Source organism: Humulus lupulus, chromosome 8 (assembly GCF_963169125.1).
Source record: "Humulus lupulus chromosome 8, drHumLupu1.1, whole genome shotgun sequence".
NCBI lineage: Eukaryota > Viridiplantae > Streptophyta > Magnoliopsida > Rosales > Cannabaceae > Humulus > Humulus lupulus.
In genome coordinates, this window is record NC_084800.1 from 18,364,610 (window position 1) to 18,380,301 (window position 15,692).

At 38.3% G+C, this 15,692-nt stretch overlaps 1 protein-coding gene across 1 annotated transcript; it reads right to left on the reverse strand.

Moving 5' to 3' along the window:
* Nucleotides 1–9,530: 9,530 nt before the first annotated feature.
* On the reverse strand, nucleotides 9,531–13,589 carry LOC133794898 (L-ascorbate oxidase homolog). Its single transcript, XM_062232340.1, has 8 exons — nucleotides 13,227–13,589; nucleotides 12,904–13,013; nucleotides 11,374–11,644; nucleotides 11,159–11,261; nucleotides 10,734–11,079; nucleotides 10,280–10,645; nucleotides 10,107–10,185; nucleotides 9,531–10,021 (listed from the first exon to the last, which is right to left on the reverse strand). Exons 1-8 carry the CDS (start codon nucleotides 13,365–13,367, stop codon nucleotides 9,809–9,811), a joined length of 1,629 nt encoding a protein of 542 aa, XP_062088324.1. The 5' UTR covers nucleotides 13,368–13,589; the 3' UTR covers nucleotides 9,531–9,808.
* Nucleotides 13,590–15,692: the final 2,103 nt, after the last annotated feature.

Here is a 15,692-nt window from a genome sequence, read left to right on the forward strand (position 1 = left end):
ACTTTAAAGCATCGAATAACGAGGCCGAATATGAGGCTTTACTCGCGGGACTTCGTATAGCTAAGGAGCTCAAAGCTAAAGCTATACATTGCTACAGTGACTCCCAGCTCGTGGTTAACCAAATCTTGGGTGAATATCAGGCTCGCGGCACGAGAATGGCAGCTTATTTGGAAAAGGAAAAATCCGCGTTAGAGTGTTTCGAATTCTATACAATCGAACAAGTTCCCCGCGAGCAGAACTCGAACGCAGATGCCTTAGCTCGACTCGCCACGTCCATCGAAAACGAAGAGCTGAATGTTGTGCCCGTAGAACATCTATCAGCACCTAGCATTAACGAGTCGGAGGAGGAAGATGTGTGTATGATCGAAACAGAGCCGACCTGGATGACCCCCATAGTTGATTATCTCAAAAATGGAGTTCTTCCAAAAGATCGGAGCCAAGCTCGAAAGTTGATGTATCAACTTCCCCATTACACAATTATGGATGGAAGGCTATACCGAAGGGATATTCCATGCCGTTACTCAGGTGCGTAACCCCTCCCGAAGCTAAGAAAATCATTGAAGAAATCCATGAAGGGTTCTGCGGAGATCACACCAGGGGACATAGTCTATCCAAGAAGATAATACGCCAGGGATATTTCTGGCCAACCATTAAAACGGATTCTTTCGAGTATGTGAAGAAGTGCGACAAATGCCAGAGATTCGCCACGATACCCCGAGCCCCACCATCCGAGCTGACCATGTTGACATCCCCATGGCCTTTCGCGGTATGGGGCATCGACCTCACAGGCTCTCTCCCGACTGGCAAAGACGGAGTGAAATATGTTGTAGTCGTCGTGGATTACTTCACAAAATGGACGGAGGCTGAACCGTTGGCAACCATAACCTCAAAGAAGATCCTTTATTTCGTTGTTAAAAGCATCGTGTGTCGATACGGAGTACCGAGGAAGATCGTATCCGACAACGGAACCCAGTTCGATTGCGACCTATTCACAAATTTTTGTGAAAATAACGGTATAATAAAGAGTTTTTCATCAGTGGCTCACCCTCAAGCAAATGGCCAAGTCGAAGCTGTGAACAAAACTCTCAAGAGTTCTCTAAAGAAAAAGTTGGAGGAAGCAAAGGGACGATGGCCCAAGGAATTGCCACAAGTCCTTTGGGGATACAGGACAACGGCTTGGACCTCGACAAGACATACCCCGTTCTCTCTAGCATACGGCTGCGAGGCAATGTTACCCATAGAAGTCGAAATCCCGACGATCCGAACTCAGATTTACGACCAAAGTTCAAACCACACTCGGCTTGAGGAGACCTTAGACTTGATTGAAGAAAAAAGAGAAGAGGCCCAGCTGAGAAACACTGCCTAACAACAACGAACTACCAGATATTTCAACAAGAGGGTTCGAGACCGAAAATTCGGAATGGGAGATCTGGTGTTAAGACGCGTATTCTTGGCAACTCGAGATCCGGCAGCAGGAGTGCTCAGGCCGAACTGGGAAGGACCATACCAGATAGAGTCAGTCATCCGACCTGGTGTGTACAAACTTGCGAGATTGGACGGGAGCCTAGTACCGCGAGCATGGAATGGCGAACACCTTAAACCTTACTATCAGTAGTGTAGGAAAAGTGTTGCCTATAACCATGAGTTTCTATTTGTATTAGCCTATTTGTTTTTGAATGTCACCAAATAAAAGATCCATTTCATTCAAATATGTTACTTCTTCTTATTTTTGCAATCTCTCTTAATTTAATAACCTATGGTCACACTCATAGGATATTAAGGGGGCATCATTGGTATATATACCATCAGCTTAAAAAATAAAATAACATATATGAAAACATATAAAGTATTTGGATGTAACCAAATACGCGAGCCTAGATAGTTCGGATAAAACCGAATTATCAAAAAAAATATAAAGTACTTAGATATAACCAAATACGCGAGCTGAGATAGTTCAGACATAACCGAATTATCAAAAACCGAAAACGTTTGGAGTTAACCAGATGTGCAAACTTAACAGGTTTGGAACAAACCAGCCAAAAGATAAAAACTAATCGATGGTAAGTAAGAACCTAAACCTATTTCGATATCGAGGCTGGAATATCTTAAAGAAAATAGTTTCGAACTCTTAACCTCGGAGCAAAAACTGAGGATGAGGAAAAGTGACTAAACAAAAAAGATATAACCAAATCATTCACATTACATACCATATAAGTACTTTCGGGTTCATGGTTAAAGTAATATCCGACCTTGAAAAATAACGAGGTCGGAAGCGGATAATTTGAACAAACTGTGCATGAATGCATTGAGCTTCGAACCTAAATCCATAATATGTTTGTATGACTAAATAAACATAACTGATTCATCAATATAAAATGTGCCAAATATTTCGAGCCAAGGAATGTAAAGCATATATAAATAATATGTAAAGAAATTGTATCAGCCCCGTGGGCATAAATTAAAAATAAGTACAAAAATAAGGGAACGCAGCCCCAGTAGATGATTTCCCCGAGATCAGATCTAAGGAAGAGGAGTTTCCTTGGCCTTCTCAGCATCAGCAGCGCCGGATCCCTCAGGACGAATAGCATGGCTGTCCTCCTGAGCTCCCTCCGGAACGACGTCCCGAGCAACATTCTTCTTCTCGAGCTGGGCAGCCTCCTCCTTCTCGAGCCGAGCATTCCACCTATCACGAAGTGTCGCCTCGTGAGGACCCAAGAAACTGGTGTCCATGTCTTCATTATAGGCCCACATTCGATACATGGCCGAATCAACCGCTTGATCCTTCTTCTCTTTGTACTCGGCAAGGAGACGGGCTTTTTCATCCTCTATGATGTCAAAGGTGGTAGCCTTTTCCTCTTCAAGCTTCTTGTTGGTCTCCTGGAGCTGGGTGATCTTCTTCTTATGCTCCTCGAGCTCAACCTTCAGCTTCCCGAGCTCGGTGGCCATGCCCTCACGCTCCTTGGCTCCTGCCTCAATCTTCGCATTCGCTGCCTTCAGATCATCGCATGCTTTGAGCTGGAGATCCTTCACCTCCTGAGCATGAGACTTGCTCAGGTGGATCTCATTGTTCAGCTTATAGTTGAGCTGAGCAGTGAAGGTAAGAGCCTGAAAAAAAGGAAAAAACCACCATTAGCTCCAGGTCAGTGCGATTGTAAGCAAAAAAGGAAGGACTATAGAAAGATACTCACCGCGGCAGTATGCTCGATGCTCTTCTCGTAGAGAACAGTGCAGTCTCGGGTGTCATTTAAGCACTGCCATTGGGGAGCTTCGAGACTGCCATAGCTCTGGCCGATCCAAGACATAACATCCGAGACCAGCATAGATCCGTGGGACCCAGCGACATTATCGACCACATATGCATCCATGTGGGTGGAAATTGATAGCTTCTGAGCTTGAGAAGCAGAAGGCCTTCTGGAAGGCAGAGCTAAGGATGACTAAACCACCACAGAAGGTTGGGACTCAGCCATAATGGAGGGACCAACCAGCGAAGTCGGCGCCACAGCAGAGGCGACGACCTGAGAGGACGGCGCCGTTGTGGATGCGCCAGCCTGAGAAGTCGCCGCGGCAATGGAGCTCGAAGCCGGCGGAGCAGGAGGAGGGGTTTTCTTGGACCTCTTGGGACCTTTACCCGGCCAGTCGGACTTAAACGACCCTGCTCTGGGACGCTTGCTCCTCTTGGCGCCAGCGCCATCAATGATGTTGTCGAGGTCGGAGTCCATCTTGCCTGCACGAGTCACAACACAGAATGAGTTAATAAAAGAGAAGCATACAAGTTTTTTCAGTATCACAGACATAAAGTGATGATAGAAGAAACCTAACTGGAACTCTCCCCCGAGCTCGAACTTGGGGACCATGAAATTCCCCCGTCTTCGGAGGAGGCGGGGGGAGTGCCTTCCCTATACGTGGGCGATAACCTCGAAAGGTCCCTATAATCGTTGGTCCCATACTGAACAGCTATCCCGTTCCACACCTCGTCCGTGGTATACATGGTGTCCTATTTCCCGAGCCCACTATCAAACCTATGGACACAGTCATCTACCCAACTCCATATGTAGAAGTGGTATCTATCCTGTGGGCACGAGACTAACCTATTGGGCCTGTGTTTTAGTAAGGTGGGGGACCACATTCTCGAGGTAGGGAGGACTTTACCTTCATCCGAATCCGAGCTCGAGGCTTCATCATTAGCCTCATTCCCCGACTGCGGACTTCTCAGGCGAACTGGAAGTGGTGGCCTCGTTTCTCTCCTCGGAGGAAGGGCGCCTGTGGGCAGGGGGACCTGCTCCCAATGTTCATATTTTTTGTTTGACCAGTCAAAGGTGGACTGGCCCTCTCCCAAAAGTTCACACTTTCGGAGCCTCTCCTCGTGTAAAAGGTATAAGAGAGACCTCTTGCCATGCGGGAGTTGGAGCAGGGTCTCTCTATGATCCTTCATTGTATTGTCAGGAGTGGGACGTTGAAAATTAGCTGAAAGATAACATATATCTACTAAGTACGAATCTAAGAGCTAAAATTTCGAACACGGAAATAAAGATAACAAGAATACTTACGAATCCGCCTGAACGAATAATGCTGAGATGGGGACAGGCCGTCCGTCCAGAAGAAGGCCCTCTTGAAATCAGGCGGATGATTGGGAAGATCTTCAAAGACCTTCTTCTCCTTGGGATAGCTCGATAGGTAATAAAAGCCATCCCCTCCCCGAGCTCGGGAGGGGTTACTTTTCAGACAAAAGAGATACAGGATCTCTTGAGGCGAAGGTCCTGTCCACCCCATCTCGTGGTATAAGGACCTCAGGGCAGACAGCACCCTGTAAGAATTGGTGTTGAGTTGGACTGGAGCCAACCCAACGAAATCACTGAAGTCTTTGAAAAAAGACTTCAAGGGCAACAGAGCTCCTGCCTTCATGTGTTCCTGGCTCCAGGCCGCGTATTTCACACTGGCGTTGCGGCCCCCAGCGGCGAAACAGCTTCGTTCATGGTCGACCGGAGCTCGACACTTCAAGGAGCCTGACAAGCTAAGGCCGTGGAAAGCCAGGATGTCAGTTATCTGGCTAGTTATGGTAACCGAGCTCCAGTAGTGCTCGGCCTCAAACATTTCTCTCCTCGGCTGCGAGGAAGAAGGTTCCCCCATTAGTGAAAATTTGAGCTCTCCTGGATGGTATGCGACAGTAACCTTTAATGCAGGATCGAGAGGAATCGACCTAGGTCCCGAATTTAATTCCGGATAAAGGGCCTCCCGAAGAACTCTCCTCTTCCCCTCTATGACCTCGTCTATCTAGCGGCGGTAGTGAGCTCGAATGTCCTCTTGCTCGCGCGAAAGCTCGTATTCCCTTATCCGACGTTGATTCCGGGCGAACAGCGATTCTGGGCTCGGAGATTTTGGCTCGTAAGGGATTGCCAGCAACGACCCCCACCGTCTTTCCAGATTCTGTGACATCTAACGAGAAAGAAAAAATGGTGAGGGCCATGCATGCAGGAATTCCGAGCTCGAACTTATGAGCTCAGGGTTAAGGAGCAAAGCAAGTTGAATATTAAGACCCTTATTGAAGAGTCAGGGCGTGCGTTCCACGGGAAAGGAAGGAGAGTGGAAATTTTTTTGAAAATCCCAAAAATCAAGGGAAAGGAGAGTGGTGGTTAACCAGGAAAGGCAGCTTGGGGTTTCGTGCATTTATCAAGGCCCATGTTTTTTACCCGAAAACTTAGTGTACAAGAAACGTCGCCTAAAAGAATTTTCAAAACCCAGAAAATAGGAACCTCACTCCAACATGAAAACTGGGTATGAACCAGTAATGTAAACCCAGTATAAAAGTCTAAAAAGCATGAGAGCTTATCAAATCAAAACCTCCTATCATATTATGCTAAGGATGTAAACAAGTATATACACATATACAGCAAGAACAACATGAATAAAAACTGACAAAATGGAAAACGAAGATTGCATACTTACACAATAATGGCGATTGCAGAGAGATTGTCGATTGAAGAAGAGGTTGCAAATAAGAACTCACGGACTCGAACAGACCGGGGCTTCTCTGTTTCTTTGGCCGAGAAAACATGCACAAATTAGGAACTTTGCAAAGAGGTCTCTGGTTTCGTTTTTTTTTTCTTTTCTTGCTTCTGGTGAACGAAGGTAAAAATGAAGACGAAGGGTGAGGTCTCGTATATATAGGTTGAAAAAGGGGGATCAATCCGGGGCGTTGAATGGAATCCTTGCTAGATCGGACGGATGGGAATCAATGACAAGATGGCGCCGAAAAGGTGGCAGACGGATGATCGTGGGCATGTTTCCAAGGTAATCAAGTACCAAAAATGAGCAATACCCGGCTGACGCGTGTCCATTTTCAAAAGTGTGACGATACAATTCTCAGAGAAAGTAGTTCAAAAGTTTCCTTCTCTTAGGATTCGAACAAATACTTTTGAGGGGGCAAGATGTTACACCCAGATTTCGAGCTATGTTAAATATGATCTCGAAAGTTGGATTCGCAAACAAGTGGACTCATAAGGTTGGAAATATGCTCCAGGATTAAATATCGAGCCTGCAGGACATAGACGACCTCGAATATGGTGACCTCGGGGTGATCATGATCTCGAAAGGTAGCTCCGGAGACTCAGCCATTCTCAGGGATGACCTCGGATCAAGGGTCCCGAGCTCGACGCACAGACGATCTCGAAAGCCATGTGACCTCGGGAGATATCCCTGGCTCGAAAGATGACGGGAAACCTGGGAGGCCAAAAACCTTAGAGATACGTGATAACCACCCTGAATATCTATAAGTGTTGTAAATACGAGATATAATCCTCATTCATTATTGTAAATCTCCTAGAATCGTGGGATATTATTTGGTCAGTTATACGTCCCCTGGTCTTCAGGGGACGTTTCCTTTTATATCTGATTATGGGCATTTAAAGCCATTTATTTTATATACACAAAAAGAGTAACTACCCAAAATATGTGGGATAGTATTCTGCAGCCTTCTCTATAAATAGAGAGGTTAAGCACCATTGTAATGGAGGAAAAATTCTGATCTTTGAGAGAAAACTCTGAAGAATTCATGCTGAAGAATTCTCAGAGATAATCTTGAGTATTAATAACAGAGACTCGTGGACTAGGCATATTTAACTGCTGAACCACGTAAAGATCGTGTGTTCATATTGTTGTATTTAAATTGGCCATCATCAGTTATTGTTTACGTGCTCTTCTTTCACTGTTTGACGAAAAACGGCGTCAACAAGTCTTATATTAAATATTACTATAATAATGATATTTTATAATATTTTAATTTATATTAATATAATTAATAAATATATATTTTTAGTTAGTTTGAAAAATATATCCCGTTAAATATTTAAAATATTCCATTAAAATTAACAAAACAAACCGTTAAAACCAAGAATTTCCGTTATCAACACACTTTCTATATAGAAGAGATATTATAAATGTGAGTTTAGCAGAAATTGTTGTTTTTAGTTAAATTTAACATTTTTTTCTTTATTGTTTTCTAAACACTATTAGTTATAAAGTCATCTAAATAAGGTAAATAAATTGTAAAAAAATGTAATTATTTATTTAATTAAATTACTATCAATCATGTTTTCAAAAGTATAATAAAAAAAATATTTACATGCTTAAATTCATTATTTTCTTTCTTTTATTAATTATTTATTTTTTCATTCAACCTAATTTGTTTGTATATCTAAACATATATGTAATAGTGAAATAAGACATCAAGCATATGTTCTTATTTTGTCATATAAGCTTTTCTTTTGAATTAGAAAATACTTATTCTAATTGTTCTATCCACTAATTAAATAATATATATTTTTATATAACTTTTATTGGCCTAAAAAAATTTATATTAAATAATTAAAATTTGATCAAATAAATTTTTTAATTCATAGTTTTATTTTAGATCTTTTTAATAGTTTATTTTATTGAATTCATAAGAATTTTTTAAAACGAAAATTCACAATAACAGATTCTTTGTTTAACAATTTTTTATTTTTTATTTAAATTATTTATGTCATCTTTTTATAATATATCATTGTTTATTTATTTAAAATTTATATGATAATATATAAATACCTTCTGGATCGAACCCAACCAAAAAATCTCCAAAAATAAAACCTAGAAAAGTAAAAATATTTTTAATATGACAAAACAATCCCAAATTATTTAATTAGAATTAAACTATATTTTTTTTATCATAAAAACAATATTAATTAAACCATAAGATACTAAATATAATTTTTCTTTAAAGTTCTGTTATGATATGAACTGTAAGTCTCTAGATTCAATTTATATTTGAGAAATGTTAGTTTGATATTATAAATCAAAGTGAATTAAGTGTTAGAAGGAGACAACATCTTATTTATAAAATAAAAAGCTACGTCATTTTATAAATATAATACCTAAAAAAACAAATATATATAATATTTAGTAGTCTTATTATTTTTATATAGATATATTTTAATTCTAAAAAAATTAAATAAATAAATTAGGATGATTTTAATTACAGTCCAAAATATTCAATTAATTTATCATATACAATATACAAAATTATATTAATCAAAATAATAGGATACTAATATTAGTATTGAGACAAACAATAACATACAAAATTAATGGAGACTTTATATCATAATATTATATGAGAAATCAAGAAAAATAGTACGTAGATTCTTACTATGAGTTTTATTCTTTGTTTGTATACTATTTGACATGAGATTATTGCAGTATTTTTTTAGTGATTTTTTTACTATATATTTGTGTTTCTCTTGGCAGAGTTATAATATGTTATATAATTATTTCTGAAAATATGAATACGACTTTAATTGACATCTATTTTTACACTCTTTTTATTCATACTCTTTGATAAAGTGTCAATATTTTTTACTAGACATTACTCGAAGTTAATCATTCATTTGGAAGAAGATTCTTTTAACAAATATTCCTTACTCGAGAACACGTATTACTATTATATCTGTACATGTAAATTTTTTTTTTTTAACATTTAGAAAAAATAAAATTAAAATTGGGACCTTCTATGTAAGAAAAAGTAACATATTTGTATATCATTTTTTTAAATTAAATTATAACTCAATAATTAATAATAGTTGAATTTTTATTTTATAATATACAGATGTTTTAGGCTGGTTCAGCTTTCTATAGGACAAATAATCCATAAAACCAAAACCAACTATTTGGTCATTCTTATTTGAATTTAAATAATTATATTTTGCTGCAATTTAATTATTATCTCAATATTGATTTCTCATCTAAAACATCTCATTTATACGCTATAGAAAAAGACATTGTTGTCGTTTCTTGTAAATTACATGTCGTTTGATTATTTATATATGCACATATTTCTGCGGGTTCAGAAATCTGGAGGAATTTAAAATGGAATCAGTTATATGGGCGTGCAAATGCAAATACAAATTGAAGCAAATTAGTATAACGCCACCGGAGTGAAGCCGTTTATTATTATGTAGTATGCACATATTATACTACATACACCAAAGACTCAAAAGCGCTTTGAAATGGAACAGAAGATATATCATATCCCATTACACAGAAAGTGATAGGAACTCATTTTGAGTGTGTTTACCAATTACCAAATACCAGAACAGAAGAGATAACCCCTGCGGAAAAATATAATACAACAGAAAGAAAGAAGAAAAGAAAATATAGCACGGTATGGAATGGAATGGAAGCTCAAGCGGAGCTTCTCAAATGAATAAGTCCCTTGCCTATGTCACCCTATCGTGACAAAAAACAGTTGTCCCAACTAATAGTAATAATAATAGACTAATCAAAATGGCCTAGTGTGACGACCACTGGCCCGGCCGCAAAGAAGGGCGTTTCTGGGAATTGGAGATTCATCTCTCCATGAGTTTGATGGGGTGTACACTCTCATATAAAATTGCTGCCCCAAATACTGTCTCGCCCAATTCTCCGACCTAATGTTCCACATTCCCACATTGTCCAATGCCATGTAGATAGCCGTCCACGACCTCGGATAAACCTGCACCAAACACATTAACATTACCAAACAAACACTAATATTCTTTAAATTCAACACCAAGACTTGTTGTCTTGTCTATATATACCTGAATAGTGCAACGAGCCACTCCATCTCTCAAATTGTAGCCCAATCTGCTGGCCGGCGACCACTGTCCACCGTCCATTCTGATCATGATCAAAATAATCTCCAAAGAGTTAAGAAACGAAAAGGAGAACGATAATATATATATATATATATATATGTGTGTGTGTATCTTACCCGACAACGAAGAAGGAATAGCCATCAATATGCCAAGACTGAACTTCGTTCTCCCAGTTCTGGAAAACAATCTCCACGAATTCGTGGAAATTCGCATTCATGACGGCGGTCTGGAGGTAGGCACTGCCAAACGTGGGGTTGGTCGGCATGCCTCCGAGGTTGAACACTCCGGGAATCTTAAAGTAATCTGCCAGTTTCAGCGGCGTGTCGGGTGCAACATACGACACGCTGTTGACTGCGTACCTTTGTTTCCCATTGATCCAAGCATTCGAGTTCGCCAGCACGATCGTACGGCTTGGCTTGATCATACCGTAGTGGTACGAGCCTTGAGGATTCGGTCTTGGCCCACTAGCAGTTAGATTACGTCTGAAACAAAAACAAAAGTTGCTTGCTTTAGTTGTTTTCTTTGCTATAAATTACTCATAGGGAATATGGATTGGTTTGGTTTGAATACCTGATGGATCTGGCCTGATTAAGGGACCAAGCGATCTGAATGGTGGGACCGCCGGGGACAGGGCCAGAAACTCTCTGAAAAGAGTTGCTGTAGTGAAGAACGGCGGTCGTAGTGAGTACCCGTGAGGTGAAACGCGATGAAACGACGACGTAGTAATCTTTTGGAGGCTGATCAGCAGTGACCAAAACAGAGTAGGACTGCCCCAGATGAACATCGAGGGAGGTAAGGCTGTTCTGAAGTGTATGAGAGCCTTCTACCTCTATAAGTTTCATAGAGTGACCCTGAATTCTGAAGTTAATGGATGTTGTAAGTCCCACATTCGATATTCTGAATCTGTATGTCTTCCCTGTAATGAAAGAGAACTACATCAAAAACTCTGTTACCAATGGAGTTTTGTAATATCTTTTTTAGTGTTGACACAATACCTTGATCAACGGTGAATGTGTAGCCATTCCAACCTCGACCGTTGATGAGAAGTCCGTCGGGGGAAGGAAGGTTTCGACCACTCTCCAAAACTTGTCTTAATCTCTAAAACACCAAAGGCAATCAAATTAGACTTGAGTAACGACATGAAATATGAAAATTGGTCATTTTGATACTAAAAAAATATGCAACATTATAGAATAGTAAGAAAGGTTACGTAGTGATTTGTCTTGAACCAGTCCCCGGCAAGAACGGTGAAGTCTCCAGCAGGAGGAGGGAAAGGGACAGGAATGCGTGGACGACTCCAAATTCGGATGCCGCCAAAGCCTCCTGCGGCCTTATGGAACAAAAATGAAGGAAAATAGAAGAAGCTACCGATTTGATCTTTAACTTGAAGCACAAATGTGAAGTTCCTCCGGGGCATAATAGGACAGTTTGTGCCATATACACCATCTTGCCATGAGTTCCTTCGGTGCTGTAATCCATCCCTGCCGTCCAAAATCAAGACATGTAAGGTTTGATTAATGGCTACAAATTGGAATTCATTAACAACGTGTCGTTCTAAACTCTGCTTCTTCAGCAATTAGGCTCGGCATTAGAATCCAATAATACCATCATTAACATTTATTAAGTTCTTAGACAATGAGACCAGACATTGGAAGTTCACAATCAAATTTTGTAATAGGACTAGAAAACGCATAAAAGGATTGCCCAACAAAAGTTTCTTCATCACAATTCACTAGTTTGACTAATCTCAATTGTTTCGTGGAAGAGGAAGACCCCACACGTTTACATCCAGCTAAGACCTGAAATCTCATTGAATAAATAAAATATAGTGGCACGAGCTTGCACATGAGAGAGATATCTTGTTGTGATAATCTTTATATAGTTTGGCAGGTTTTGTAGAAAATGCACATTTATGATGAGGATCCCACTGATGGTGGATCTGGTTGTGTGTTCCCAGTCAAATTTTAATTGTTCCAGCTATTTAATGTTAAATTGATTATGCAGGGATGGAGAGATCGAGATCTAGCAAGGGGGAGGTGACATTCACCTCATGCAAATTAATTCAGAGTCAGACCATAATTAACTAGTATAGATTAAATTTAAGTATAGCTATTGGGTAGGTAATGATAATGAGGCCCAACACAACCCAAGATTATTTAGTTAAGAAACAGAAACTGAAGTTTACCCATTAAAAATCATCCAAACCAAGAAGAGTCAGCTCCTCTAGGGGATGGTGTCTGGTTACTAAAATGCAACCTTAAACCAATCCGACAAAATTACTCAAAAGAAGAAAGATGCTGTTCGGTCTCAATGCTTTTCTTAGTTTTATTCGTGTTAAGCAAGGAAAGACACCAAGACCACCTCATTTTGCAAAAAAACAAAAACAAAAAAAAGGTATTAACTTAACCCACAAGCAAATGACCAGATTAACCCTGCATTTAATCAAGTTTTCTTATTGATTAAGGAGACATTAGTCATGAGAAAATAAAAAAGGGAAAAGGATTAGGTTAGTTAGTAGTTATACATATTAGTTTAAAAGCCAAAGATCTAGTAAACGTGGATAAAGTTCAAAAACTTTCTTCCACAGCCAAATATTTCATAACAACATCACATTTTATCCCAAAAAATGATTAGCATTGTCTACTAGGTTAAAAAAAACCACTATTTTTTTTACCATTTTTCCCTAATCAGGAGATGAAAAAATTGAAAAGATTGAGCCAAAAAGAATGGAGAATATTACCAGGAAACGAGGAGTGGTTCTCTGAGATAATTATAGACATTGATGATTAAGTTGTCGTTTGTTACAGCATCAATCTGAGGCCCTGGAAATTGGCCATTTATCAAGATCCCCTGCAGCCACAGCCCACATTTTTATTCCTACACTATACTAAACAAGACTGAAAAGGGGTTTGTTTTTCTCACATTCAAAACAGAAAATGCAGAAAGAGGAAAAGAGAAAGAAAAGGACACTAACTGTTTTAAAATACCAACAGAATCATTGAAAAAGAGTTAAGTAAAAGCCATTAAACAAATTAAAAAAGAAAAAAGGAAAAGCTCAAGTACCTCTTGTTTAACGCCAAGGGGATAAATGTCACCATAAGTGAATTTCCACGTGAAGAACCTATAAGGGTTTTCACCATTAACGCCAAAAAGTTGGACGAGTACCAAAACAAGGAGAAAACAAAGAATTTTGCAACTTTTCATTTTCTACACTAATCTCTATACTACCAATGACAAAGTTCTCTCCTTTTTCCTATAATGTACTCATACAATGAGAGTAGATCTAAGAAAGAGAGAGACTGATATCCAGAAACAGAACACCCTTATGATTATAGAGAAGAAAAACCAGATGGGGTTCTGAGCTCTCTATCGCTCTCGCTCTCTCTTTCTAAATCTATATCCTTTAGCCTCAGGATCTCTTTTTTTTTTTTTTTCTCACTACTTATGTTTGTAGTGTGATGTAATGTTTTTTGTCTGAATAGAAGTCAGTTTTTGTATGCAAGCAAGAGAGCAAAGGAAAATGGCTTGTGAGCTGTCAGTGGACTAGGCTCAGCATCAGACTCGGCGCGTAAAGAAAAACTAAAATGTGGTGCAATGGATTGATGGTCCAGTCCAATCAGGGATCGTTGAAATGTAGGTGGGGTCAGGAATCTAGGCATTGATATTTGCTGTTCTTGATTAAATAAATAAAAGTATTAGTTGGAAACCAATGAAAGAAGGGAAAAAAAGCCAAACGAGTACTCCTAACAAAAAGTCTATTTGTCGTTTGGTAAAATCATAGAGAGAGTGTAATAAGGTTACCCCATTCACGTGCAGCTAAAGCACTTGTTATATTGTTATTAATATTGATCATGATAGTAGTAGTACTAGTAGTGACAAACCTCTCCATGCTCATAAATGATAATGAACTCTTCTTATTTTTTATCTTTGCTAAAGAAGAAAGCCCATAATTGATTCATGATTAATGTTGTTAATGCATAAGTACATTGTATCATAGGAGCGGTTTAAAAAAAATCAAAGCAATGAATGCCTGTGACAGTGTGAGGCATTATTATTAAATTCATAGAAAGGGATCCCATGAACATTGGTCCCATTTCTAAGTTTTTAATCACGACAAGAAACAAACCGTACTCCTTCAAGCTGTACGTGATTACGGATCGAGACCAAAACTATGTTTAAGAACTATGATTAGCATTTATGATAAAAAAAATTCATGTACATAGCACCGCATTTAAACTTTTTGATATTTTATTTTTTGGTGGGAACGAAGTAAACCCATCAATCAGTGTTGGTTATTTAGGATGATGCAGACACCACATTTGCACATGTAAAATCATAATTGATAAGTTAATTATCATTATGTTTATGCACATTGCACATGCACCTAATCAATTTTATAATCATTGGACGGTGTAAGTGTAAGATTTTTATTTTTGGCTTACATTAACATTTTAATTTTTTTATTAAAATATGGATTGTTAGATAGTTATTTATTGTATTAGCCCGTATAATTAGTGATTCATAGTTAATGGGCTTAACATTTGTGTGAATTTTAGTTGAAGCAGAATATGAACTTTCTAGTTGACTAAAATCTTTAATGAGAATACTCAGTCCAACTAAGATTGTGTAGCTAAGTTTTCTCTAACTCTATAAATACATATTGCCTCATTATAATTGTATGCTTTTGGTTGATCTACTGATCTGCTTCTGATTTAGAGATCTATGAAATAAGACTTAGTTGGTTAGTATTGCACTATCAAATCTCAGTTATTGCTATGGAACAATCAGGTATGTGTTCTTAATTATTATTCAATTTCTCATTGTGTTCTAAATTATATACAATCTTGTATTTTGGTGTTTTATGAATTTCTAACATGTGGTATCAAATTGTCAATTGTATATTATTATATTTTGTTCAACCATTAATTGATATAGGTTATTTTTCTCTAAATACATATTAATTTCGTTATTATTTTATGTTGACATTTTTAAAGTTCGATCCTAAAACATTAGGGTTTTTATTCCTCATGAAATTATCTTTTTGTGTTGATATATTTTATGCTAAATTTCTTTTCGTAATTTATGAGAATTTTATGTTTAAAGTTTTAGGATTTTACATAAAATTATTATGAACTTAATTCTTTGATTTTTTTAATTTAGTGGTTAAAATCTAAAATTGATTAGTAATTTATAGTCATACATGGATTAGTTAGTTTAAGATTTGTTTAATTTCCTGTATGGCCAAACCTTACATGTTCAATTTTAAGTTTTTCCTTTTGTTATTATTTTTAGAAATTGTAGTTTTGGATCTATTTGTTCATATTGTTTCGCTTGAATTAAACTCCATAGATCCATTAGAATTTCCATTCCAGTCAAAACGCCTACCTTTCCCATCAAACTCACTCGATTTTTTTCCCGGAAATCAACCTCCGACCTGCCTGGACAAAATTGGGTCGCGCACCCCGCCTCAAGACCTGGTTGGAGGTTGAAGACAACCTCCTCGTGTGATGCCCACTCTGGGGCAGTGGC